Genomic DNA, 26,895 nt, shown 5'->3' with positions numbered 1-26,895 from the left:
ACTGAAGTGACACAACTTCAACTTTATGAATGACACTGATTGATTTTATTATTTTGATATGATGTTGCATTTATTAATGATGGCTGCTGCTCCTGTCTCTTCCATCAGGTGAAGAATGCTGCTCATGCTCGTCCGGCAGGTCCTGTTGCTCCTGCAGGGAAAGGAAAAACGCGTGGGAGCAGCGCCCTCTCGCTAATGCGCGAAAGGGCGCTGCTCCCACATAAAATCCAGGTGCACGAGATTACCCACTCTGAGCCCCTCCTGCGCGTGCGAGAGGGTGTCACACCCAGCCACCACTCAATCCGGACCACCTCTCGCACGCGCACCAGATTACCCACTCCGAACCCCTCTTGCACGCGCGCGAGAGGGTGCCACACCCAGCCACCACTCAATCCGGACCACCTCTCGCATGCACACAAGATTACGCCACCCCGAGCCCCTTTACACGCGCGCGAGAAGGCACCACAACCAGCCACTACTCAATCCAGGACACCTCTCGCATGCGCACTCAGGAACGTATGCGCGAAAGGGCGCTGCTCCCACGCCATTATATATAATTCGGGCCCATCCTCGCAGGCATATGAGATTACCCACTCCGAGCCCCTCCTGCACGTGCGAGAGGGTGCCACACCCAGCCACCACTCAATCCGACCTCTCGCACGCGCACCAGATTACCCACTCCAAGCCCCTCTTGCACGCGCGCGAGAGGGTGCCACACCCAGCCACCACTCAATCCGGACCACCTTCACTTTCATTGTAAACAGTGGTTATTACTGTTTAAGCTGCTTATGTTCTTTACTGTGACATAATTGTGATAAAATAATTTGTGACTGTAACTGTGGTTACTTGGTAAAGCTAAAAGAAATACCATTTGTTATTAATACATTTGGAATCCAAGTAGATTCTTAAGTATTTGGATAATATTTGATAATATCCTTTTGGAGGAAAAGAGGTTAATGAGCACAAAATGCAATGGAAATTCATTGGTGTGCACTGTTTGTGTTGATTGTTTTTTGAACTGCTTGAAAGGATTCTGGAGAACCACTGAGCCCAGTCCAAAAGAGATCCTGGATGATGGTGAAATGGTGTGACCAGCCATGTGATCAGATTATGGGGATTGCCTGAAGAACTGATTCAAGCCCTACCTTGAATTTCAGATAAGCCTATGCACTGTTAGTCCTTCCTGGGCAGTAGGTAATAGGTTCTGCACAGGGACATTTCCCTTACAGTACACCTGTTTGGGTTTCAACAAACTTTAAAGGACATTTCAGTCAGTCTTTTTGTTTCAGTGTCTTATTTTATTTTGTTTTGATTTCCATCTATTCACCCTTAAAAAGCACTATTAGTGTGCAATTTGGTTGACTGTGATTGTATGTGTTTATGAGTTGTACTGAGGCAATGAAGGTGCCAGTTGTTCACTTTCAAGCCAGCTCCTTTTGCGAGTCCCAAATCAAAACCTCCTTCTGAACCTAGTTAGATGTCGAGGGTCTCTATTTGAATTGATATTAAACTGGTCCTGAGTAGAGGCGCCACAATAGCAGGTCCCTGAGGAGAGGACTGCCTTCATGATTGGCTAGTTGTAGGTAACAGCAGCAGATTCCCCAGATGCTCTTTAGAGTCTGCTGACAATTCAGTGCAAATCTGTGAGCGAGTATCTCAGGCATGACACTTAACTCTGAACATCTAAAAGTGTTTTACACAGAAAAATGCAGACATATTTTAGTAAACAGTGGAAGGATATGGCTTCCTCAATCAATATGCAGTAAAATAAAAGTTTCTAATTTTGTCAGTCGCATTGTTTAATGTCCAAATCAGACTGCAGGTGAAGTGTTTGTGCCTTCATAGATCGACCTTGATCTGTAAATTGATTGTGATGTAAAAGTCAGTAGATGTAATAAATGTGGAAAACCATTCCTATTATTTTCCTTAAGACATCTTGGGCTGCTCATCTTTTTGTGAATGTGTTGCTCATTAAATGTGGTTGGTTTAACAGATAATTAAATATTATGTTAATATTTACAAAAAAAATGCTCATACTTTTACTTCATATTCAGTTCTACTCACTGTCACAATTCTGCTAGGCTGCTAAAGTGCTCAAAGTTTTCCCGAGTATTATGCTGATGATATTTATAAAGTATAAAATAATAAAGATAAATATAATACTCATGATAACATGCAAACTTTTACTTAATTAGGATTTTAAATGTCAGCTTCTTACTTGTAATGTATTATCTTAATGTCATATTAAAAATTTTACTGAAGTAACTATATTCTCCTGTCATCTTATTAAGAATGTGCAGTCATGCAGGAATAAACAAGAAGGTTGTTGTGTGCTGGGAAAGTACAGCTGGAGTGGTGACGGAAACTGCCAAGAAGGTGTTTGTTGTATTCTCTGGACAGAGGAGAGAAGGCAAGGAAACTTGGTGGTGGAAGTAGAGTAAAGTATTTAAAGGAAGAGGCTGAAAAAGAAGGAAGTAGACAGCACTACTGGGAGACTTGGCAATGAGAGTGATGGCAAAGGAAAATCCTTATAGTGAATGTGATGTGCATGTGAGGTTGGACAGTAAGGAAGGAAAGGAAGGACATGTATCAACCGGCTATGCAGAAAGCCTGAGTCTGAATGGATGTGCAGCAGATTAGAGTCATTAAATACAGAGATATGCTAACTGTTCACTTAGTATATTTGTTCAGTTAGTATATAGTGTTGGAAAGAGTACTTTGTCTGTTTACAAAAAAACAGCTAAACATGAGAGGTTTTTGGACAAAGTTTGTGCTCTCCATTCTTTAAGCACCGGTTCGAGCACCGGTTCGAGCACCGGCACCGTTTCAAAAGTACCGGTTTGGTACTGGTATCGGATAAAACCTAAACGATACCCATCCCTAGTGACACCTTCTGTGTTATACATTTCATTATTTTCTTTGTGCTAACTGTTCTGACCTGTTTCCCCATTGTGATGTTTGTGTAGTATATGTATAAAGAGATATAATTTCGCTGGCAGGCAACTGCAATAAAGGCTTCAATCCATCAATCAATTAAAGAAAAAGAAAACTATATTTTATCACTTAATTTGCTTAAGTGATATCAGCAAAATTTGCTTTGCTGATATGGAAAGTGAAACTAGTTTTCTTCACCTGCGTTTGTGATGGACACTAAGAGCTCCCTTGAAGACATGATCTGCAGGCCTCACAGGCCCATTTCATGCAGGGACATTAAAAGTTATTTGTTGGTCATAGGGCAGTTTTTGGGAGATACCCTCTTGGTGTCTGATTTGAGACTGTCTGTATCTGATTGTTTGAGCTATATGTGCATCAGGAGGGGCTGTTTAAATATCGATTACATCGATAAACTTGGAACATTTAAATGTTCAACTAGTATAAAACTAAGCAGGATAAGTCACAGTGCTGCATTCACATTTGTACCTTTAAACTCTTTACACTGAGTTTGTTTTTCGAAAAGAATGCCTTCACGGAAATGATATTTACCTTCGAGCCTAGAAATACCACCCGTTTCTCCTAAATGCAAGCATACAGGAAGCATTCATGTTGGGAAATGTCAAAGAGTTTTAAATGACAAGATTGATTTATGAAAATGACAAGTATATGCATAATTATGCCGTCTGTCTTGTCAGAGTCAAATGTGGTGTAAAGACAAAAACATCCGTAGTTTTCTTCATTATTCAGGATATATTACATCAGGCATTTCACTGACAGTTTGGTTCACGTAAAGTTCTCAACAGATAATCAAAAAGAGTATTAACTTTAATAACAAATGTTGAAGCAAAAATAATGTATTCTAGCATCCAGTTCACAACAACCTGTAACTCGCTACTGCAGGTGAGGGATTTCAATAAAACAGGTCGACTTATTGTGCAGGAAGTTTCATTTTAAAAAAACTGGTTTGGTCATGTCGTTACCTCTGTCATTAATTTCATTCTTTTACCATGAAACTGGCTGCACATAAAGAAACAGCCTTTTGAGCTGTAGCTGTTTTCTGTAGCCTCCATTCTCCGCTTCTTACTCTGTATTTCTGCTGCTGTCTTTCTGCCACCCTGTTAGCATTTTAACCACTGTTATGTTGCTGTTATTTTCAGAAGTGACCATAATTGGATGAGAGGTGAGAGGATGTTCAGCTGAAGTGTTCAGATAAAACAGACAGCTTGAAGCTTTTGAAAACGATAAAAAATGAACAGGCAGACATGGAGATTTCTTGATTTATTATAGACTCACCAGCAAAACAAGTTGTAAACTACATAAAAATAATAAAGCAAAATATATCTAATGGCAAAACAAATGCATCAGAAAAGAAGAGTAGCTACTTCCATCCACTCACTTATTTACAGCGGGTAGCTCCACATATTTGGTTTGGCAGATTTTTGGCAGCAGATGCCATATGTGACAAAGGGGTTTATAATCCTCCCAGGCTTTAATAACGAGTCCTTTGCTTGTCTGGCAAACCAGCAAACTATCCTATGGAGCCACCAGAATAAATGCAACAGAAAAACAAACACTACAAATGTAACAAACATTATTATCAAAAAGAAACTATTGTTAATAGTGAAAAATTTAAAACAAAGAGGGTAGGATGTCACCAGTTGGTGAAACCCAGTCACCAAGCATAACTATGCTACACGCTGAAGACCTTCCAGGAGAGACTACAGAAGTGATTTTTTCCCCCAAAATCTAAGTAGATATTTTCCCCAAAAAGTCAGTAATCTTTGTTTATTATGTAGTTGCTACTAGTCTTCCTGAATATCTCAAAATACATCATAAAAATACACAAGGTCATATAAAATAATGTTATTAAGTTGTAACCATAGACTGTATATAAACGATGGCTGTGGACACCATGATGTCAGCTAGAGCCTCAGTGATTGTATTTGGGCTGCTTGTATATTTGTTTTTTGCAGTCAGATGTGACCACTGGATGATCCAGTGAATGAGAGGGTGGAGGGCACAATAATCACCTCATGCTAGCTAGCTTAATTAGCAAGCTGTGTCCAAAGAGCGTGCAGGTTTTCTGTCATATATCCTGTTCCAATGGTGGATGTTCATTTCAAACATGTCCAAACTTTCAAATGTTGATCTGGGTATGTACAAGTAATCCCTGTAAGTCCAAAGCTCAATTAAACACTCAGTTTCACACAGTTTTTTTTCTATTCTTTGCTGCATAGGATACCAGTGAGAGAGAATAACCATAATATGTTCATGTCAGGCACAGAAGCCCCGGCTGCCAGCTACACAAACTTTGTGTTCACAAGGGCAGCCAACCAGGAAACATGTGGTTGATGTGAAGATGAGCAAGATGGTCCTAAGTTGAGCCTGACTGCACTCTTGAAAGCAGTATCTTAACTGTATTCAATGTAAGCAAATTCCATTAGCAAAACTTTTGTCTTGTTTTAACGTAAAAAAGCATTCTTGACCACATAAGCTGACACAATGGGCGTGTTTTGGGCTGGAAGAGTGATTGGAGCAACAGTTCTGATGCCAGTGACTGACCCCTGAGAAATGGCTTGCATGACAGGTCTGGGGGCTATGTTGTTGGTGACGATAAAGCGGGATGTTGTAGTATTGTAGACAGGCTGTCTCACATAAGGTGTAGGCACCGACATAGGGGACATAACGTAGGTGACAGGCATGGCAGCTGTAGGGTTAGACATTGGTATGGATGAAAATATAGGACCTGTAGGGCTAGAAATAGGTGTAGGAGGAAGCTGAGGATGTTGGGGGTGTGACACTGGAGCAGGCTGAAACATAGGAACTGAAGGACTTGACATCGGGGCAAAGGGAAGCATAGGAACTGTAGGACTTGACACTTGTGCAGGCTGAGGCATAGGAGCTGAAGGACTTGAGACTTGTGTAGGCTGAGGCATAGGAACTGTAGGACTTGACATCGGGGCAAAGGGAAGCATAGGAGCTGAAGGACTTGACACTTGTGTAGGCTGAGGCATAGGAACTGTAGGACTTGACATCGGGGCAAAGGGAAGCATAGGAACTGTAGGACTTGACACTTGTGCAGGCTGAGGCATAGGAGCTGAAGGACTTGACATCGGGGCAAAGGGAAGCATAGGAGCTGAAGGACTTGACACTTGTGTAGGCTGAGGCATAGGAACTGTAGGACTTGACATCGGGGCAAAGGGAAGCATAGGAACTGTAGGACTTGACACTTGTGCAGGCTGAGGCATAGGAGCTGAAGGACTTGACACTTGTGCAGGCTGAGGCATAGGAGCTGAAGGACTTGACATCGGGGCAAAGGGAAGCATAGGAGCTGAAGGACTTGACACTTGTGTAGGCTGAGGCATAGGAACTGTAGGACTTGACATCGGGGCAAAGGGAAGCATAGGAACTGTAGGACTTGACACTTGTGCAGGCTGAGGCATAGGAGCTGAAGGACTTGACACTTGTGCAGGCTGAGGCATAGGAGCTGAAGGACTTGACATCGGGGCAAAGGGAAGCATAGGAGCTGAAGGACTTGACACTTGTGTAGGCTGAGGCATAGGAACTGTAGGACTTGACATCGGGGCAAAGGGAAGCATAGGAGCTGAAGGACTTGACACTTGTGTAGGCTGAGGCATAGGAACTGTAGGACTTGACACTTGTGCAGGCTGAGGCATAGGAACTGAAGGACTTGACATCGGGGCAGGGGGAAACATAGGGGTTGTGAGACTAGTATTAGCCATCATACTGCAAACCTCTTCCTCAGTACTTTCTTTTGAAACGGCTTCATACACCTTTTGCAGCATGGTGGTGTGCTCAATCTGCAGAGCACCAGAAAGGACCTGGAAGTTCTCTGTGAGCCTTTGGTTCACCTCGCTGAACTTTTCTTCAATGCTGCTAGACTTAAAGAAACCCTTAACAGCCTTGGTTTGAGAGAATTTTACCATCAGATTCTTGGCAGAGTTCAAGATGACGTAGAGTTCCCTCAGAGCTCCATCGACAGTATCAGAGATTTGGCTTGGATCCCTCTGTCTGATGTTTAAAACCAGTCTTTCAACAGCTTTGACTCTGTCTGCAATCCGACTGCAGTACTCCTTATTGGACTTCATAGTGTCAACCATCTTTTTGATGGTTTTGGTAAGCGACAAGATACCTTCAGCGTAGTCCATGATCAGCTGCACAGAAAGTAAAACAGTTAACGTGATTGTAGTGGTGCTACGGTGAAGTAAACTCAAACAGACTGAGCTAAACTGAGCTGAACCTGAAATTTTCCAAAAGGATAAAGTTTGTATGTGCACACAACAAAAAGGGTTAAAATCTCATTTCAGCACTCATGATAAGCTGGGATGTGCCTATGTTAAGCCAATTAACGCCATAAACCTTCCAGTCAGACGTATTACGGTGTGTTCAGACTGAAAGTGACTGGAAGGATATGTTTTGTTTTTGCCACTGCAACCCTTTCCCCTTTCACCTTCTTGGAAAAATACAATGTGTGAATACAAAATGGGAACTACCAATACAAATAAAAACCTTTTTTTTTTAAAAAAAGATTTGATTTCTCTTCAAAGTTGTCTCCTTGTGCACCTCCTTAAAGTCAGAAATCTTTCAGTTGGACGTATGAAGGTGTGTTCAGACTGAATGGGACAGCTTATATGCAAAGTAACTGGAAGGATATGCGACGTTTTCCAGTTTTGTCTGGGAAATCCCCCAAATTTCTTAGAAAAATACAATGTGTGGTCATGAAGTGGGAAACTGCCTATACAAACAAAAAATCCTACCTTTTTAAAATTTGATTTATCTTCAAGGTTGTCTCCTTGTGCACTTCTGCACTCCTTCTAGTCTGCTGTTTTTAGATCCCTCTGTAGAAGTCCAAGCCCAGAAAACTGGTGGATCATAAGAGGATAAAAGTTATTTATTTCCTAACTGCCCAGAGCTCATGAGCAAAGGCAAAGGTCAGTTGGTCAGAGATGGAAATACTTTTTTCCCAGTTTCAACCACAGCAGTCTTTCATTTATTTATTTTATATGTGTGATATAGGCCACATCTATGTGGAGATGCCACTCATCCGCTGGACTTGTGGGCCAAAATCACATTTTGAGCCTGCCTGTATTCTTTGAAAAAAATTAGTTCTTCAGGACAAAGTGTACACAAAGTTTCAAGTTATGGGGTGGTTTTGGCTCAGGTGGTAGAGCAGATCAGCTACTGATCGGAAGGTTGGTGGTTCGATCTTTGTCTTCCCAGTCTGCATGTCAAGTATCCTTGGGCAAGATACTAACCCCAAATTGCCCTCCGATGCGTTCATTGGAGTGTGAATGTAGATTAGTTTGCACTTGTGTTTAGAAGTGCTTGAATGGGTGAATGAGGCATGTTGTATAGAGTGCTTTGAGCACTCTGGGAGAGTAGAAAAGCGCTATATAAGAATCAGTCCATTTACCATTCAAGCATTCTCTTTCTCTTTTCCTTTAAAACCAACAGTTGTCACTCCATCCTTCTACTATATTCTCGCTTTAATTATTATGAGGAACTGGTAAGTTATCTAAGGTATTCAAAGCTCAACCCTGAGTCTGGTTTTGGAGGCATTCCTGGCATCGTATTAATTCTCTTTTGGGTGTTCATATTTTGTTTCACATGTTTTCTTGTATTTGTTCTCGCGGTTTTTCCTGCTCATCAGTTTAATCATCTGTCCTTGTTTTTTGATAACAACTTTGTTTGTACGCCTCCAATGTTTTTGCTTCCTTCGTCACTGTTCTTTATAATTGTCTGCAATGCTGTATACAGTCTTAACTCTTTCCTTGTCGGCTCTCAGTTCATCAGTTTGCTTTTTTACCTGTTTTGTTTTAGCCATTTGTACTTTGTGCAACTCAGGTGTTTTCATATTAGCCATTGAAAGTTCACTTTTTGTTCTTTAAGCGCTTCTGTGTGCTGCATTTGCGCAAACTTTCTGCAAATACTCGACTGCCTTTCGAATACTTTTTAAAGTTCTTGTCTGGCAAATGTGTGTTGAATGTTTTTTTGTTCTCAGATCTCTCTTTAAAGAGATTTTTACCTTCCTGCGGTTGCTTCAGCAAAGTCAGATTATATATATTTTTGTCATTCTTTGGAGCAAATTGAATTCAACAACTGATGGGATTTTTCCCATCTTATGAACAATCAGCATCACAAGCTTTGATCTCAGACACATCATTTAAGTAGTCTTCACCAGAATCGGCTCTTCGGTCTGTCTGTGAGGACTGCCTTTAAGATAAGGCGTTTTTTTTAGCATGAAAACCACAACAGCCTCCTGTCAACAGCTTATTTTTCTTACTGGGGATAAAACGGTTTTGTTTAGATTAAAAACAGACCCAAACCAGAACCCAAATTTTGAAAAAAGCTAAAACAATAAACCACAGTGTAAGACATCTTATTCCCACAACAACAGTGTGAGATGTCACAGGAAAATTGGGTGCAGTTTCAGTCATAAATTATATTTTTTGCTTTCATTTCAGCAGATTACAGAAGTACGAAACGTTTACTTGCACATCCTTTCATAATTGATCAGCACAACTGTTCTTTGTCTTTAGAATTCAAACAGCACATCTAGAGCTAGAGAGAAATTTCCATCCTGTGCAACAGCATCCTGCATTCAAAAAAAGACTTCAAGGCTTAGTTCAAATGAAAAGTGAAACTATGTTGTGAAAAGTTTGCTGGCCTCATACTGTCAATACGTGATCCATTTTCCCCACTTCATGAGTGGACATAAAGAGAGAATTTGGTGGTAAAAAGACAAACTTCAGAAGACACCTTCTCGATTTGTTTCTGTCTCTGATTGTTTAAGTGGGATTAGGACGGGCCTTTTGGATATAGATGGAAAAACTGAATCAGTCCTTTAACAGTGTAGAAACTCTACCCGTTTCTTTAAAAAATGCAAGCATTAAGAAAGCATTCATGGCAGGACATGATGAAGAGTTTTAAATTACAAGACTGATTTTATTTTATTTTATTTTAATGACAGCTACTCGATTATGCTATTTGCCTTGTCAGGGCCAAGACTGGTGTAAGAGTAAAAGGAATACATTAGCGATTATTGAAGCATTAAAGCTTCAAATCTGTGGAGGAAGATGACACAGTAAATAAAAATGTGAAGAATTTAATGGCAAGTTTTAGAAAATAACATCTGGAATTGGGACTGTAAAGCTGTATCCACAGTCAGATAGTTTAAAACAGGGGTGTCACCTTCAGTTTCACTGGGAAATGAGATTCTCATCGAGGTCCAGGGTTGTATGCTTTATTGAAATGCTCCAATTTAATGCAAAATGTGTCTCACGAAGCTTTTTCCTCTCACAGTATTTCCCGTGTAATTCCCTGAAACAGTCAACAAACAGTGAGTCTCTACAGCCTCTGATCTCTGCAAAACTCTGCTTTTTGCTGCTGGGTGTATTAAAACAGAAAAAAAAAGACAAAAATATGTTCCCTGAAAACAAAAATTGTCTCAAGGCAAATACATACACATGTTTCTCTTTGCCCATTATAGTCTCATCTCTCAGTCTGCCTAGTGCACTGCCTCAGTACACCCGGCTAGAACCTGGCAGGTGAAAACTGATTAAAAATGGACAAAATTAAAGTTACTGAAGGGCAGGATTTAGCTTCTTTAACAAAAATAAATACAATATAAAATCTAATGACATACAGGAGAAGATTAATACCATGCAGAAGATTAAAGATTGAGTTTGGTTCTTTACCGGTCAGTGCGTGTCATTAGCCTTCCTGCTCAGGTGTTGAGGAAAATGAAAGTCATTTTCATTTTTGCAGGTTTTAAAGTGATGTCTCAAACATTTCTGGCATCTGTGTTATGTCCGTCTACAGCAACAGACTTGACTGTAATAAACCTGTTTATCCTGTAAAAACCAACAAGCGTAAACTTGTGTTCAGCATTCACAGGTAACGTGAGCAACAGCACTACTGCAAATAAACACAACTTACCAAAGGAGTATGCAGTAAATAGGTTTTGCACTGACTATGAGGTTGAATCATCTGTATTTAAATAATCTCTGCTGGGAGGATGAATTTTATGTGTGCAAGCTGTTAAGTTTGGGAACAGCTGCCACAAACTGTATATAAAAGACAGATCATCATCTAGTGGTTTTTAGACACTGTATTAGCATCCACCTTGTTGGTTTTTTGAATTTGGATGGGGCCATATTTACTTGAAAGGAGATCAAAAAGGTGCTCCATAAAGAAAGGAACAGAAAAAGATCTAGTATGACGCTAACATACTTCAGATATCCAAAATACCAAAGTGCATTACTGCATCACTCATCATGTTTTATGATGTTAGGCTGATATACACAGTAGAAAACACAGGGAGACTTCAAAACACGAGGAACAATGTAACACAGGACAAAGACACACACACACACACACACACACACACACACACACACACACACACACAGGATAACAAGGGGAGAGGTAATGTGGGAACAACTGAGGACAGTTGGGAGGAATTAAAACTTAACATATGATGAAAAGAAAACAATTACCAAAATAAAACATGAAGACAGACATACCTGCACGGGGAAACATTAACATGATACAACTAAACACAGTAACAAGCAAGACAGACAGACAATGACAAGACTGGAGAAACAGAATAGGAATATAAAAGGAGATTAACTAAATACTATATAGACAAGACACACAGAGGCCATAGCCAAACATAACCTAAGAAGCAGGACTTGGAAGGCAAAAGACAAACAGAGAGTGGTGGAGGATATAACAAATGACATCAGGATAAATAGAAACAATACAACCTATATTACAAACGAAACGAAGCTTAAACACAAATGATCCTTATAAACAAAAGGAATGACAAACCCACTAATAAAAAAAACTATACAATGAAAAGAATGGGGAGAGACCAAGGGCACAAATAAACAGCATGGACAGACGGCAGGGGTACACACACACTCACAAAAAAAATACACTTTTATGTGTTTGTTACTTTCCAGAGTTGAACCTCGTGCTGACAAAGGCCTGCAAAGTCAACATGCCAGAGTTCTGTCAGTCCATCCTTAACAAGGCGACACTTGAAAGTGAGCTGGAGGGTCAGGTCATCCCTGCCTCAAACTTAAATACGAGCCACGGCTGACTTTGCTTTTCCAGAGTCCCACCTCATGTCCAAGTTTTTCACTTGGCAATCAGGACCTGTTTTACTGAGCATTTCTTGTTATGTTTCATCTGTCAGGTGTAGGTTACACGTTTACAGCTAAAAATATTGGAGTTGGGGTTATTCTGCTCATTTCCAGGTCTGTATTTTTATTAGTCGAATCTACTATAGTAGCTTTGCATGGATAAGAGCTCAAGATCAACTTTTTTCTTATACTGGGCCTTGATGCAGCTGCTCAGTCCATCACCTAGCTGAGCTGACATGTTTTAGCTCCTCCCCTCTTTAAAGCAACATTCTTCTCATTGGTTGCCCATTATAAACAGAGGGTTAAATAACTAGTTGGGGGGGCTTCTGTGCCTATGGCATTGTGGATATCACTGATACTGTTTCTCTGTGACATTATTAAGATCCCAGAGAAGACAAAAGCCTGAGACAATGAGAGTTTTTTGACCTGAAATTTGACCTTTTGACTTTTGACAGCTGCACATCCGATGTACAGAAGCTCTCCACTTTCACTGTGACGCACACACAAACAGTTTTGAGCACATCAGTGATTTATTTAGCTGGTTTGTTCGTCCAGTCACAACATCCTAACGCAGGTTTTCTCTTTCTGTCAGAGCAAACGTGTTTCTGTTCTGTCAGCAATTTATTTTGAAACTGGAATCAACTGATTTTCATTTGTTCTTGTGTCCAGCAGGAGGCCCCAGAACTGATCTTAGTGTCTAGGTTTTAACTACCACTTGGTTTTGCTAAAACAAGAAGTCCTTATTGTTACATTTTGGATCATTTAGAAAGGAGAAACATGTGACCTCCATTCCCACCTTAAAATATTGTCTCAGATTTCAATAGCCCTTCTATACATCATATATACAGTACATGAAAAAAAAAAAACACATCTTGATTGCTTAGGTTAGAATCCACTGTGGTGGTATACAGAAGCAAAACTACACAGATGTCCAAATACTTATACTTACTAACTCCACACTACTTAGAAACAATTACAGTTAATATCCAAACTGTTATAAGATGTGTGCTTTTTGTGAATCACAGAAAGTATATGTTGATTTGCTGTGACTTTTCAGTCAGGCAACATCGGAGTTTCGAGAACTTGGTGTGGGTGTACACTGACGTTTTCGACAGCTTTGAATGACACTGAAAGCTCTTAGCCTCATATCATCACTGACACACCTCATTGTTTTTGCATCATTCACTCTCTGCATGTGCAAACAGGATACCGCCCTCGTCTTATAGACGTTTCCTGACTCAACTTTCTATTTCTCTGAAGTTCTTATGCGAAAGAAAAAGAAAGTCCTCTCATCCAGCCTTATGTGATTAAGAAAACAGAGCTTCTCCTTATTTCCTAATAATAAAGCATTTTTATTATTTATCCTTTGATCAGTATATAAATGAGAAATCTAGTTTCACTAGAAAAACTGAATGTTCACATGTCTGAATATTGTGTGTGCGCATGATCCAACTTCAACTTTGGTAGATTAGTGGGGGACAGTGTGAATGTGAGAAGATAACTCTGCCACCAAACCATCAAGCTGCATGATTTGAAAGTAGGGATTTTGATGGTTGAACACAGAACCATAATTCCATAATGGTGTGAGTTATTGATATATGATTTTGCTGATAGTAAATTATGTTTAACACTGATCAGAATATCTCATTAACTTTTTGACAGCCAGCCAGGTGAGAGCAAAAATACACTGAAATACCAACAAGTCACATTCTACTTGGCCAAGATGTCTCTGTTAAACACAGTGAGTACCAAATGTTTCAGGAAAATGGTCACCAAAATATGTGTTATCCGCCATGCAGTGATTTTTCTAAAGTAGTAATACCTGTGATGTTTGCAAAACATTGCAATGAAAATCTCACAGCTGTAAGTGGTGTGCATAACCATCATGCAGGTACACTGAATGGAGTAAAAGATTACGTTTAGCTTCTAAGAGATGCACTTAAAGATAACTGTAAAATCACTCCATGTAGAACACAGTGCTTAACATATTTAGACAGTATTTTTATTTATTGCAAAACTTTCTGTCGCTATAAACTTGAATGAATGATTGAATATAGGTTTGATTCATTTTGAAGCCTCAGTGTTAGTGTTTTATCAAACTGGAATGTTGCTGTTATTTTGGCAGCAGAAGTGACCGTAACTGGATGAGAGGTGAGAGGATGGCCAGCTGAATCCATAAAGTCTTCAGATAAAACGCTCAGACAGCTTGAATTTGATTGGATGAACGTACATATGATTTATTATAGACTCACCAGCAAAACAAGTTGTAAATTACTTAAGAATAATAAAGCAAAATATATCAAACTGAAAAGAAATGCAACAGAAAGCAACAGAAGCTACTTGCACTAGTTTCTTACACGAAACAAGACTGAAGTTACATTCACTATTTCTCAGTCACCAAGCATAACTATGCTACAGGCTGAAGACCTTCCAGGAGAGATCACAGAAGTGATCCCCCCCCCATCTAAGAAGATATTTTCACAAAACAAAGTACTCACAACTCTTTTTATTATTATCTATTAGCTGCTAGCCTTTCTGGATTTTTTTAAATCATAAAAGTGCCTTATTAAGTCGTAACCACAGACTGTATATAAAAGATGTAAAGACACACCATGATGTCACTTAGAGCATCAATATTTGCATTTTAGCTGCTTGTATATTTGTTTTTTTGCAGTCAGATGTGACTACTTGTATATCGCGTTTTGATGGTGGATGCTCATTTTAAACTTTTAAACCAAAGTTTCAAATGATGATCTGGGTAAGTACAAGTAATCTCTGTGAGCACAAAGCTCAGCCTTCATGGTGCTTCACATGGTGTTTTTTCAATTCTTTGCTGCATGTGACACCAGTGAGAGGGTATAACCCTAATAAGGTCATGTCGGGCAGAAGTCCCAGCCACCAGCTGCACCAACTTTGTTCACAATGGCAGCCAATCAGGAGAAACACAGACAAATACAAATGAGTGATAATGGGTCCGCTTTAAAGATTAAAATGACCAAACAGTCACAAAACTCAGCATAACTGTGTAGCTGACATCGAAATGAAGGCTTCACTCATGATGTGGTTGATGTGAACCCATTGCAAGATGGTCCCAAATTGACCTTGACTGCAGTCTTATGTTTAGTTTTATTCTTAACTGTAAACAAGTTAAACAAACTTCCTTAGCAAAACCTTTGGGTTTTTTTTTAGTTTAACATAGCTTCTTGACCACATGAGCTGGTGGGTTTTGAGCGAACAGTTCTGAAGACAGGCATGGTGTTCGCGTTGTCAGTGACTGACCCCTGGGAAATGGCTTGAATGACAGGAGTGGAGGCTATGTTGTTGTTAACGATAAAGTGAGATGTTGTAGTATTGTAGAGAGGCTGGGCTGCAAAAGGTGCAGACACTGGCATGGAGGGAAGTATAAGATTTGTAGGGTTAGACACTGGTGTGGGAGGAAGCTGAGGATATAGAGACCCTGACAATGGAGCGGGCGGACTCATAGAAGCTGTAGGACTGGACAATGGAGCAGGTGGAAGTATAAAACCTATAGGACTGGACACTGGAAGAGGCGGAAGCACAGAAGCTGTAGGACTGGACACAGGTGTGGGAGGAAGCTCAGGATATAGCGGGCGTGACACTGGAGAAGGGGGAAATATGGAAGCTGTGGGACTTGACACTGGAGAAGAGGGAAGCATCAGGGGTGTGAGACTAATATTAGCCATCATACTGCAAACCTCTTCCTCAGTATTTTGTCTCGAAACAGCTTCATACACCTTTTGCAGCATGTTGGTCTGCTGAATCTGCAGAGCACCAGAAAGGACCTGGAAGTTCTCTGTGAGCCTTTGGTTCACCTCGCTGAACTTTTCTTCAATGTTTCCAGCCTTGAAGAAGGTCTTAACAGCCTTGGTTTGAGAGAATTTTGCTATCAGATCCTTGGCAGAATTCAAGATGACGTAGAGTTCCCTCAGAGCTCCATCAACAGTATCAGATATTTGGCTTGGATCACTCTGTGTGATGTTTAAAACCAGCCTTTCCACGGCTTGGACTCTTTCTGCAATCCTTCTGCAGCGCTCCTTATTGGACTTCATAGTGTCAACCATCTTTTTGATGGTTGTGGTAAGCGACAAGATACCTTCAGCGTAGTCCATGATCAGCTGCAGAGAAAGTAAAACAGTTAACGTGACTGTAATGGTGCTACGGTGAAGTAAACTCAAACAGACTGAACTAAACTGAGCTGAACCTGATACTTTCCAAAATGATAAAGTTTGTATGTGTGTAAGGGGCTATTAGCCCCGCTATGTAGGGGAGAAGAAGTGCACAGGCTGCCCTGAATGACTAAAGGGTGGTGGGATCTGAGTCCATGACCCCCACCCCAGTACAGTTGACCCCGATACTTACTTCTATAAGAATGGTTTTAGCTGTCTGGCTGCTACAGGCACAGAAGAAGGGCTTCAGGGCCCAAACCTGCAAAACAGCGACTGCCTGGAGCGCACTGTACTGTCGAATATTAACACCTCCTCGCCTACCTCCGTTTTCTGTACCCAACCAGACAACTCGGGTGCCCCTACTCCAAGGCAACCTGAGTTGGACAGAAGCATACAACAATGACTTTTTGAACAACGTGGCCCCTTTTATTTGTTCAGGTGGCCCTCATGAACCAAGACTGTTTATCAATGTTAACAGGGCCCTAGAGAACAAAGGGTGACAGTTAGGAAACCCCCCAACACCAAAGAAATAAAAGAAATAAATCAACCAGGCTGTTACGACCCAATGTTGTGAGCTCTCACCCCCACCCAAACCACACTAGCCACAGGAAAAGGGCGCAAAGATCACAATACAGCAAAGCAATTAAGTTTAACACAGAAATTCTCTTATCTAGAATGGTTAACACAGCTTCATTACATTATTTGCAATGTCCAAACAAAAAAATAGTTCCAGTCTTTACAGTAAAGTCCGATCCAGTGAATTGTCCCTGGTATGTGGAACCAATAAACAGTTTTAGGTGTAGCTGTCGTGGACCAGAGTTCCAGTCTGTTAGGCTGCCCAGAAATTCTGCAGCCGGAGCAGATTATCCAGTCTCGGGTTCACAAAAAAAAACAAAGAACACAGAAACTGTACTTTGCCTCCCAAGAAACGGGGCGTGAAGAACCAACGGGTTAGAAAAGAGCGATGCTCTCACATATGGCCAGCTGGAGCACGGTGAACGGCGAGAACGTCGTCTGAGTGGCAGGGTAATCCAAACACCACCGACTCCTAAACGTCGGGTACCACGGGAAATGCGAAGCACAGCTGCTCAACTCTCCTCCTGGAAACACGCTAGCTCTTTGCCAGGCAGCCGGCCGTGCTGCCTCACTTTCTATGTGTGCTCTACAGTCAGACTCTGCCTCAACCAATGGGAAACGGAGGTGAGTTAAAAGGGAAGGGCAGCTAGCCTTAGCTCTCACTTAGCTCCTCTGCCCACACTATCTCCGTCGACACTACACCACAGCGCCGCGCCCGGAGGTCCGAGTAACCGGAGTCGGATTCCGCACACGCAGTGAAACTCCGCCTAGACTCACTGCGATCCCGTCCGTTGCCTGCTAACCTCCCGGTTACTCCTTTTTGGGCTTGTCCTGACCGCGGGGCTTCCCTTGTGTCTCGGGCCGTGATGGATAAATATAAATACCGTACACACCTCTCGCCGCTACACCCCAGCTCGCCTCAATATGTCACTTCCTCTTCGCTTATTCATACAGCCCGCTAAAGGCCCTACATGGCAGTTTTCCACAAGTTATATGTATGTGCCCTCACATGTGCACACAACAAAAAGGGTTCAAATCTCATGTCAGCTCTCATGACACTACTAGCTGAGGCATGGCTGTGTCAAGCTAGTTAGGCAAACTAAAGTCATAAATCTTCCAGTCAGACGTATGAAGGTGTGTTCAGACTGAATGTGAGAGCTTATATGCAAAGTGACTTAAGGATATGTTTTACTATATCTTTGGTAACCTTTTCCAACTTCTCCTGCCCAAGACATTCTTAGAAAAAATAGAATGTGTGGTTACAAAGTGGAAAACTGCCCGTACAAGTAAAAAAAAATCATACCTATTTTTTAGACTTGATTTCCCTTCAAGGTCGTCTCTTTGTGCACCTCTGCACTGCTTCCAGTCTGCCTCTTTTAGATCGCTCCGTGGAAGTCCAGGTGCAGCAGCCTGGTGGAGTACAAGAGCATCACAGTTATTTCCTTTATTACCACCCAGAGCTCACGAGCAAACGCAAAGGTCAGCTTTAGATAAGGGGGGTCTCGACAATAATAGCAATACAATGCTATAAGTAACCAAGTACTGCATACTTTTATGTATGCATGATATATACTACACTGATGAGGAAGTTCATTTGAATTCAATTCAATTCAATGTACTTTATATTGTAAGGTAAAGATCCTACAGCAGGGGTAGGGAACGTTGGTCCTTGAGAGCCAGTGTCCTGCAGGTTTTAGATCTCACCCTGGGTCACCACACCTGAATCAAATGATTAGTTCATTACCAGGCCTCTGGAGAACTTCAAGACATGTTGAGGAGGTAGTTTAACATTTAAATCAGCTGTGTTGGATCAAGGACACATCTAACACCTGCAGGACACTGGCTCTCAAGGCCTGGAGTTCCCTACCCCCGCCCTACAGTAACATATAGCAGAGCTTCCACTCGGGCCCTTTGTGATTGTCTGCCCCACCCGTTCCACACATGTGTATAGAGTCCTGCGTCTTCCTTGTCAGCTGTCAGTTCATCTGTTTGTTTCTTATGCTCACCTTTTGTTCTTCCACCTGCCTCTGCGTGCTGCATTTCAACATGCTCAGGGGTTTGGATGGGCTTTTCCCCGTCTTGTATACAATCAATTTCATAAGTACTGATCTCAGACATATTCTTTAACTCAAGTATTCACCAGAGCCTGTCAACTCTGTGTCTGTGAAGATTACCTTTAAGGCTGTTTTTGCATCATGTAAACAACGAAATCTCTCCTATGAACAGCTGAACATTTTTCATTTTTCAAGTTGTAGATAAAACACAACATTTTTGTCTTTCGTTAAGAGTCAAAACAGACCCAAGTTAAAAAAGCTTAAACAATTATCCACAGTATGAGATGTCTTATGTGTGACGTCACAAGAACATTTGAAATAAAATAAATTTCCACTGCTTCCATTACAGTTTGCAGATCACAGTGGTTTAGTTGTACAGTATTTTATGACTAACCAGCACCAGTATTTGTCTTTAGGATTCAAACAATGTATCAAGAGCTATAAATACGTCTCCATCCTTTGTTCAGGCATCGTGCAGGCTAAACTGGAACCACTGGTGGTTCTGGCTCACAGGATGCATATTTATAATCCCTGTGTTAAAAACAAGTCTTCAACACTTAGTTTAAATGAAAAGTGAAACTATTTTTCTTCATTAATGTTTGTGATGGACATCAAAAACTCCCCTTGCACTGGAGGATGTGATCTGCCAGCCTCACACTGCTATTTCATGATCTATTTTCCTACTTCATGTGCCGACATTAAGAGAGGGGTTGGTGGTAAAAAGACAAACTTCAGAAGACACCATATTGATTTGTTTCGGTTGTTCTTTTGTGCTTTAGGAGCAAAATTATTAGGAGAGGCTGCTTGGATATAGATGATCTGGAAAAACTTTGAATCGATCATTTTAATGTTCAGATAGTATGAAACTAATTAAGATGAGACACAGTGGTTCACTGTGAGTTTCTTTGTCTAAAAGAAGAATGCCTTGTAGGAAATTGTATTTGCTTTTGGGCGTAGACACTCCACTTGTTTCTCATAAACGTGAGCTTTCATGCCAGTGACACGTTCTTAATTATGCTGCTTGCCTTTTCAGAACAGAAACTGGTGTAAAAATAAAGTGATATTGAAAAAAACCCCTCATTTTCTTTCTTATTGCAGTTACTGCAGTACATTATAGACTTTGGAGACATTAGCACTTCAATCTGTGGATGTAGACGGCACAGTAAACAGAAATCTGATGAACTCATTGACAAACTTTAATAAATAACAGCTATGACCAGAACAGTAAAACCTGACATTGTTTACACATTCAGATTTTCACATTCAGTTTCACTGGTAAATGAGATTCTCATCGAGGGCCAGGCATTTATGCTTTACTGACATGTTCTGATTTAATGTCAAATGTGCATCTCGCACAGCTTTTTCCTCTCGCAGTTGCTCCCATGTAATTCCATTAAACAGTCAACAAACAGGAGATTTAGCTCAAAGAAACAGCCTGCTTTTAGCTTGGAAATGCAGTAAAGAAGAAAAGATAAATAAATAAAATTCTTTAACAAAAGTAAATACAATACAAAATGTAATGTCATACAGGAACACAGGATTAAAGATTGAGTTTGGTTATTTACCGGTCAGTGGATGTCATCAGCCTCCCTGCTCAGGTGTTGAGGAAAATGAAAGTCATTTTCATTCTCGCAGGTTTTAAAGTGATGTCTCTGAAACATCTGTGGTATCTGTGTTTGTCAGTGTACAGCGACAGACTTGACTGTAATAAACCTGTTTATCCTGTAAAAACCTACATGCGTAAACTTGTGTTCAGCATCTAATGCGTTCACGTGAGAGATGTTACTACTGTAAATAACACGGGGCTGGAAACTAGAAGCTGGGAGTCAAATGTTGTGTTTTCATCAGAATGGTACTTTGGCAATATAACAGAAGTTTAAATTGTCTCGAAGTTTTGACTAACAACACATTCCAACAACAAAAAAAAAAATCTGAACTAAAACTGAAACTTTGAAAAGGTTAAAATAAACCCTGAATAATTTATTTTATTTCCTTTTTTCCTCAGCTAATGAAAGTTTCCTATGGCCATTAGTTGTAATTTGAGTATGACTGAACTGCTGCGTTTTGATGTGTTTAATATTTGACTCGTTTTTAGTGGTTTTTCAGCAGTGTTGGGCAAGTTACTTTGAAAAAGTAATTAATTATAGTTACTAGTTACTTCTTCAAAAAAGTAACTGAGTTAGTAACTGATATTCTAAAATTAATTAATTACTTGAAAAGTAACTATTGTGTTACTTTAAAAAAAAATGTTTAACCCTCTGGGGCCCAGGGTATAATTGGCCATTTTTAACTACTTTTGATTTTCCCTCCACATTTTACCTTGTTTGGTATCATTCTTTTCAGCACAACCTCACGTGTCTGAATTTACAGTTATGTTTTCATTTTTACATAATGTATTAACACAATTGATCTAAAATCAGACAAAAAACATAAAACCAGAGTAGAAAAAGTTATATTTTTACTGTAACAACCACAAACATGTTTAATGATCATATTTCATAACTTTAAATGCAAATATAAATTGTCAATTTTAAAATCCTATGCACAAGTTTTGCAAACAAAGTTATTTGCATCCATGTACCTTTTACCTTGATTTTTTAAATAACCATTTCAAACTATTTACAGAACAATCAGCTGTTCTGCATTCAATAAGATGCCACGCAGATTATTTGTGCCACTCCAAAAATTTCTGTCCACTATAAAGGAGAACATCACAGCCTGATACCTGCAGGTCTGACAGCAGCAGGTGTATCACTCCTGTTTCTACCTGGAGACAGCAGTCGCCTCAAATCTCTCACATCTCAAAACTCGCTCTCTCTCTTTTTCTGCTCTCTCCGTCACTCCTAAAACTTCCCGGGGTTTTTTGTTTTTTGCTCATAAGCAGAGAGTGCTCGCTGCGCTGTCCTTAGACAGTAAACGTGACGAAACTATTGAGGAAAAAACGCCGTGTATATATTGCTTATCATAACTCTGGTTTTACGTGGCCTATCAACACGATTTATAAACTGGTATAAATCACCTTGTTGCTTTGTCTTTAAGTGGTCATGTGATTGGCTTACCACGACTACTTTATTCTTCCTCAGTCAAACAGCAGCACTCATGCAATTGTTTTGCCCCCTTAGCTCCAGGTGTTGTGCTAGACAGTGATCGTGATTACCGTCCGTGGGAGCGCGCGCAGCTGCCCAGATTACTTACAGCTACTTCCGTGCAACTGATATAAGATGTGGTGAGCTGAACACAGCTTCGACCGTCTGTTTGTTGAAAAATAGTAACGGACCGCATTTTCTTGTTAGTAACTGTAACGGCGTTGTAACGATAGGAATAGTAATTAGTTAGATTACTCGTTACTGAAAAAAGTAACGCCGTTTCATACAGTTCGTTTGACAGAAATGAAGGAGAACATATTTTGTTCATTTCTACACGAGCTGTGTGTGATTTAATAAGTATCTGAGGCTGAGACCACAGGACTGTAAAACATGATTGTTGGGCTTCATTTCTGTACTGAACAGTCATTTTAATATTAGCTAGTAAATAACAATTAGCTAATGTTGTTCATGAGACTAAAGTCATCTCACTTTGGTAATGTAAATATAATATGGCCAATATTATAGTTATTATATTAATCATTATTAGTTATTACAGCAGTGAGTTTGAACTCTGTGTCAAACACTGAGCTCCAGTAAAGATTCAAGTTGCAGTTATTTATATTTCCTATCACCTTAAATCTTCACTCAAAGACAAGTATCTTTGACAGTGTCTATATAGATGTATCATATATAAGAGACAAATATTGTTCTTTTAATATGTTGGCATTACTAAATTTGGCTCAATGCTTACATATATGTGTAAAAAGAAAATGTACAAGCTGTGATAACTTTCTGATAGAATGAAGAGTAGACTGATATATTAAATATTCCTTTATTGGGTGAGAAAATCAGACCATGTCATAACTGCTTTAAGTCATACAGAATAGATATCAGAGCCTTAAACAGGCTGACTTCTACTAAATGGGTCAAACTGGGCAGTAAGTCTACAAACACATAACATCCTTATAGAATATGATGTAACACTATAGATCAACTTGCCTCAGAATATATAAAGCATATAAACAATTACAGCAATATGACGCAACAAACACAGCAGTGCTACTAATCCAAAATACTCAAAGCTTCATAGAACTGAAACAAACATTTATTTTTAGCTCCATTCTGCTGCTGATACATACTTTAGGTTTCTGAATATTAAACTTTGATCATGGCAAAGCTGTGAAAACATGTGCCCTTAAATCAGCGGTCCCCAACCCCCGGGCCTCGGACCGGTACCGGTCCGTGAGTCGTTTGGTACCGGGCCGCGAGAGTTGAGGCTCGGGTGAGAAATGTATGGTTTTCAGGGTTTTTATCGGTTTTCAGCGTTATTTTGTTACCGTTTTTATCGTTTACTCTGTTTTCCTGGGTCTTTTCACGTGTGTTATGACTAAATCTTCTTTTTTTCGGTACCGGTACTAGTTTTATTTTGTTGTATTTATCCGCGACACCTTAAAGGCCGGTCCGTGAAAATATTGTCGGGCATAAACCGGTCCGTGGCGCAAAAAAGGTTGGGGACCGCTGCCTTAAATGACTGGATTTACACCTGAGCTTGGAAAATTCTTCTTCCTTTTTTTGTTTTTGTCAGACACTGAATGTGATCATAAGTTTATATCTTACTGAGTAGTAACAGAAGTCTGCTTTTTAAATAAAAATTATGTTTTAGATGAGAGCTTGTTTGTACACAGTATGTTTTTTCTTTGTTTGTTTTTTTGTCTTTTGTTTTTTGGATTTTGATATTTTTCTCCCACACTGACAACACTGATATAATTATATTAACATTACTTTATGAGACTGATTCAGGACAGACAATTAGGTATGTTAAACTTTCCTAGCAGTCCTTCACAAACAGGGAACAGTCTGTCTATTCTCTCCATCTGTCAGCTGCTGCTGGCTCTTCCTCCTCCTCTTCCTCACACACTGCTGAGTTTGTCCTGGTGGATCATCAGGGGTGCATCTTTCTTTCAGCTTAACGAGTGAACCGTCAGCTCGTTCAAACACACGTTAAAGTCCGTTTGGCTTGACACCACCGAACAGAGGCAGCAATATAACATAGCTAACATTAACAGTGCAGTGGATCCTGCTTGTGCCGTGATATTCAGGACTGCAAACCGAGCAGCATCACTGACTTTCAGCTTGTTGTATTTGACCTGTATCCTGACCTGTTCCACTGTGACACTGGGAGATGATTGGAAGGAGGGGGGGAGGTAGGGGAGTGGGTTCGAGGGCTCTGTAGTAAAGGTGAGGGTGGGGGGGGTTGTGGGCTGGTCAAACCTGTTGAAGAAGTTAACAGTTAGTTTATGTTATATATTTTATGCTTTTTGTTGACTTTTGAGAGCTTAAGTTGATATTTTAAAGCAATCAATTCACTGCATTTCATTTATGACATTATTGTAGTCTATAAAGCTATAAAATGCACAGCTCCTTCCAGCATGGCCGAAAGAGAGCTGGCCTAGCAGTCACACAACACAGCTCATGGTTCTTTGTATTTGTAATATGGTAGACTAATGTGCCTGTGTTAATTCAGCTCCATATTATAGTGTGAAGTTGCACTGGGTTGGGAGTGGTTGTGTGTGTGTGTCACATTTTTGGTGAGCCAATGGCTGTAATGGGGTTGGACTAATTAGAGGCAGGTGTACTTGATTGCACTGATACACTGGTCTACTTATAGCCCACACTACAAACACTGCTGTGCTTTGTCTCTCTGTGCAGGTATGTAATGTGATGAAATCTGATATGTTTGGGCTGGATGGGTTTTGCGCTATGAATTCTATAGTGAATGTGTCATTTTGTCTCTCTGTGCAGGCCAGGGCCTATTATATGCCACACAGAGGCTGGAGTGACCACTGGCTATATACTTGCAGGGTGGTGGATCTCAGAAGACAACTTCTAACCCTGTTGAGGTCAACACGTGGAGTGCAACTGGCAGTGTGGCATAGCTGGCTCTGGCCTTGGGACTGTGTGTTTTACTTGATTCATAAATGGGACACTGGACTGTTTTATCTTTTGATTATTTGTCAATAAATTATCTTTTAGAATTTTATTGACTGTCATCTTTTTGCCCACGGCTAAGACGGTTGGTCAGACCTAGAATCTTTTTTTTGGGTGCGTTACATATTTCTAACAATAAAAGGTGAATCAAATAGACCATTACGGCAAGGCTGGGATGGTCCATTTGTAAGTAAATCCGTTGGGCATCTTTCTTCGCCTTTAGACAATAATTCTGATGGCTAAAGAGCCAAACGGGACAGGCAAAAAATTAATAAATAAATTGCTCAATTTCTTTTATCATGCCTGTTAATTGGGAGAGCTTATGTCTACGTGCGTTGACATGTCTAGTCTTGCAGTCTTCCACAGCCTTCTCAGTCATTTTTACAATCCTTTTTCCACTGTTTTGTTCATCCATGGGCAGCAAAATTCCAAACTAATCAATATACATGCACCTCAGCAAATTGTAAAAGGGCAAAGCAATTTAAAACTTACAGTTTTTTGACTAATGTAGGAATGGAGCCTTAGCTTGATGCTCCGCTCCTTGATAGTTTTACTTCAAAAGTCCAAACAGGTACACAGCAACAGAATTCCAAATTATGAAAACTTATAAAGCTCAATTCAAAATGGACGAAGAGAGATTGCCAGGTCAAAAAACCATGTGGCTCCACTCTCCTCTGGCCCAATTTCCTGTTTTTCTGCACTATCAAAATAAAAGCATACATTTCAAATTAAACTGCATGTAGGCTCCTACAGTAGGTTAATGAGATAAAATGATTCGGCTGACTTTATTATTGTTTTCTGATTATTATTATTTGATTTTGAGTTTTCTTTGCCCTCACTAAGTTGCTCTAATAAAATATCCTGCAATTAAAGTCTAAATTGTGGACATTGTGGACTTCTGTGAAATAGGACAAGAAATCTGAGTAGTAATCTTTATTTATATAAATAACTCTTACAGATTACGCCAGCCTTTTAAGTATAAGAGTCACCTGAGGCCTACTGTCCAGACCCCTCATTAACCCCATTTGATTAGTAAATGCACCGATATATGGAAGAGCTACCGTTAACAGGTGTGACTGGTAAGATTTGACTTGAAAGGATGCACAGGTTTTTGATTATGTTATCAGCGGATCCAAGGAACACACCTAAACACCAAGTTTGTTAAAGCTGGGCTATTCCCTTCACCCACACTGGCTCCATCTGAGCTCTGCAATACCTCAGAGAGCCAAACAGATGTGTATAGGTTGCTGGTCCTGAAGATCAACAGGCTCAGCTGATTTATTCCTCTGTTGTTACACCAACAACAGACTGTACACCCACTTTGTCTTTGCTAAACTCTTACTTTAAATTCTTCCCTATATATTTTCATTTTACCACCAGTATTTTAGAATATACTTTGGCTAGGCCTCTCCAAATCCTTTGTTTGTCTGTTTTTTAATTGTATTTTTTTTTATTAATGTATTTATTTATGTTTTGTTTTGTTGAGGTAATTCAGAAGTGGACTCGAATCATTGCCCTGCTGCATACCTCTAGTGTGTTTGAACTTATATATTATATGAAGTGGCTTGCAAAAGTATTCGGCCCCCTTGAACTTTAACACATTTTGTCACATTACAGCCACAAACATGAATCAATTTTATTGGAATTCCACGTGAAAGACCAACACAAAGTGGTGTACACGTGAGAAGTGGAACAAAAATCATACATGATTCCAAACATTTTTTTACAAATAAATAACTGCAAAGTGGGGTGAACTCTCTGTGAATGGTACTCATGACCATTGATCAGTGGTTGTTGATCAATGGTCATGAGAATTTGCATAATTAAGATGAAAGAACTGACCTCCCAGCCCATTGTTCATTCAGTGGTGCTAGTTTCAGTCATTATGCAAATGTACTGT

The 26,895-nt window shown here is 40.1% G+C and overlaps 2 protein-coding genes across 2 annotated transcripts; both read right to left on the bottom strand.

The window, feature by feature from the left end:
* Positions 1-5,311: 5,311 nt before the first annotated feature.
* On the bottom strand, positions 5,312-10,667 carry LOC146384440 (uncharacterized). The gene is made up of 3 exons (XM_084932629.1): positions 10,420-10,667; positions 7,713-7,817; positions 5,312-7,109 (listed from the first exon to the last, which is right to left on the bottom strand). Exon 3 carries the CDS (start codon positions 7,101-7,103, stop codon positions 5,397-5,399), a length of 1,707 nt encoding a protein of 568 aa, XP_084788755.1. The 5' UTR covers positions 7,104-7,109; positions 7,713-7,817; positions 10,420-10,667; the 3' UTR covers positions 5,312-5,396.
* Positions 10,668-14,362: 3,695 nt separating this feature from the next.
* Positions 14,363-16,258, bottom strand: LOC146384439 (uncharacterized). The gene has a single exon (XM_084932628.1). The coding sequence runs from the start codon at positions 16,232-16,234 to the stop codon at positions 15,290-15,292; it is 945 nt and encodes a 314-aa protein (XP_084788754.1). The 5' UTR covers positions 16,235-16,258; the 3' UTR covers positions 14,363-15,289.
* Positions 16,259-26,895: the final 10,637 nt, after the last annotated feature.

Source organism: Perissodus microlepis, chromosome 7 (genome assembly GCF_051167445.1).
Source record: "Perissodus microlepis isolate ML-2025 ecotype Zambia chromosome 7, ASM5116744v1, whole genome shotgun sequence".
Lineage (NCBI taxonomy): Eukaryota > Metazoa > Chordata > Actinopteri > Cichliformes > Cichlidae > Perissodus > Perissodus microlepis.
The sequence above is the reverse complement of the archived record's forward strand: the minus strand, read 5'-3'. Positions and strand labels throughout refer to the sequence as shown.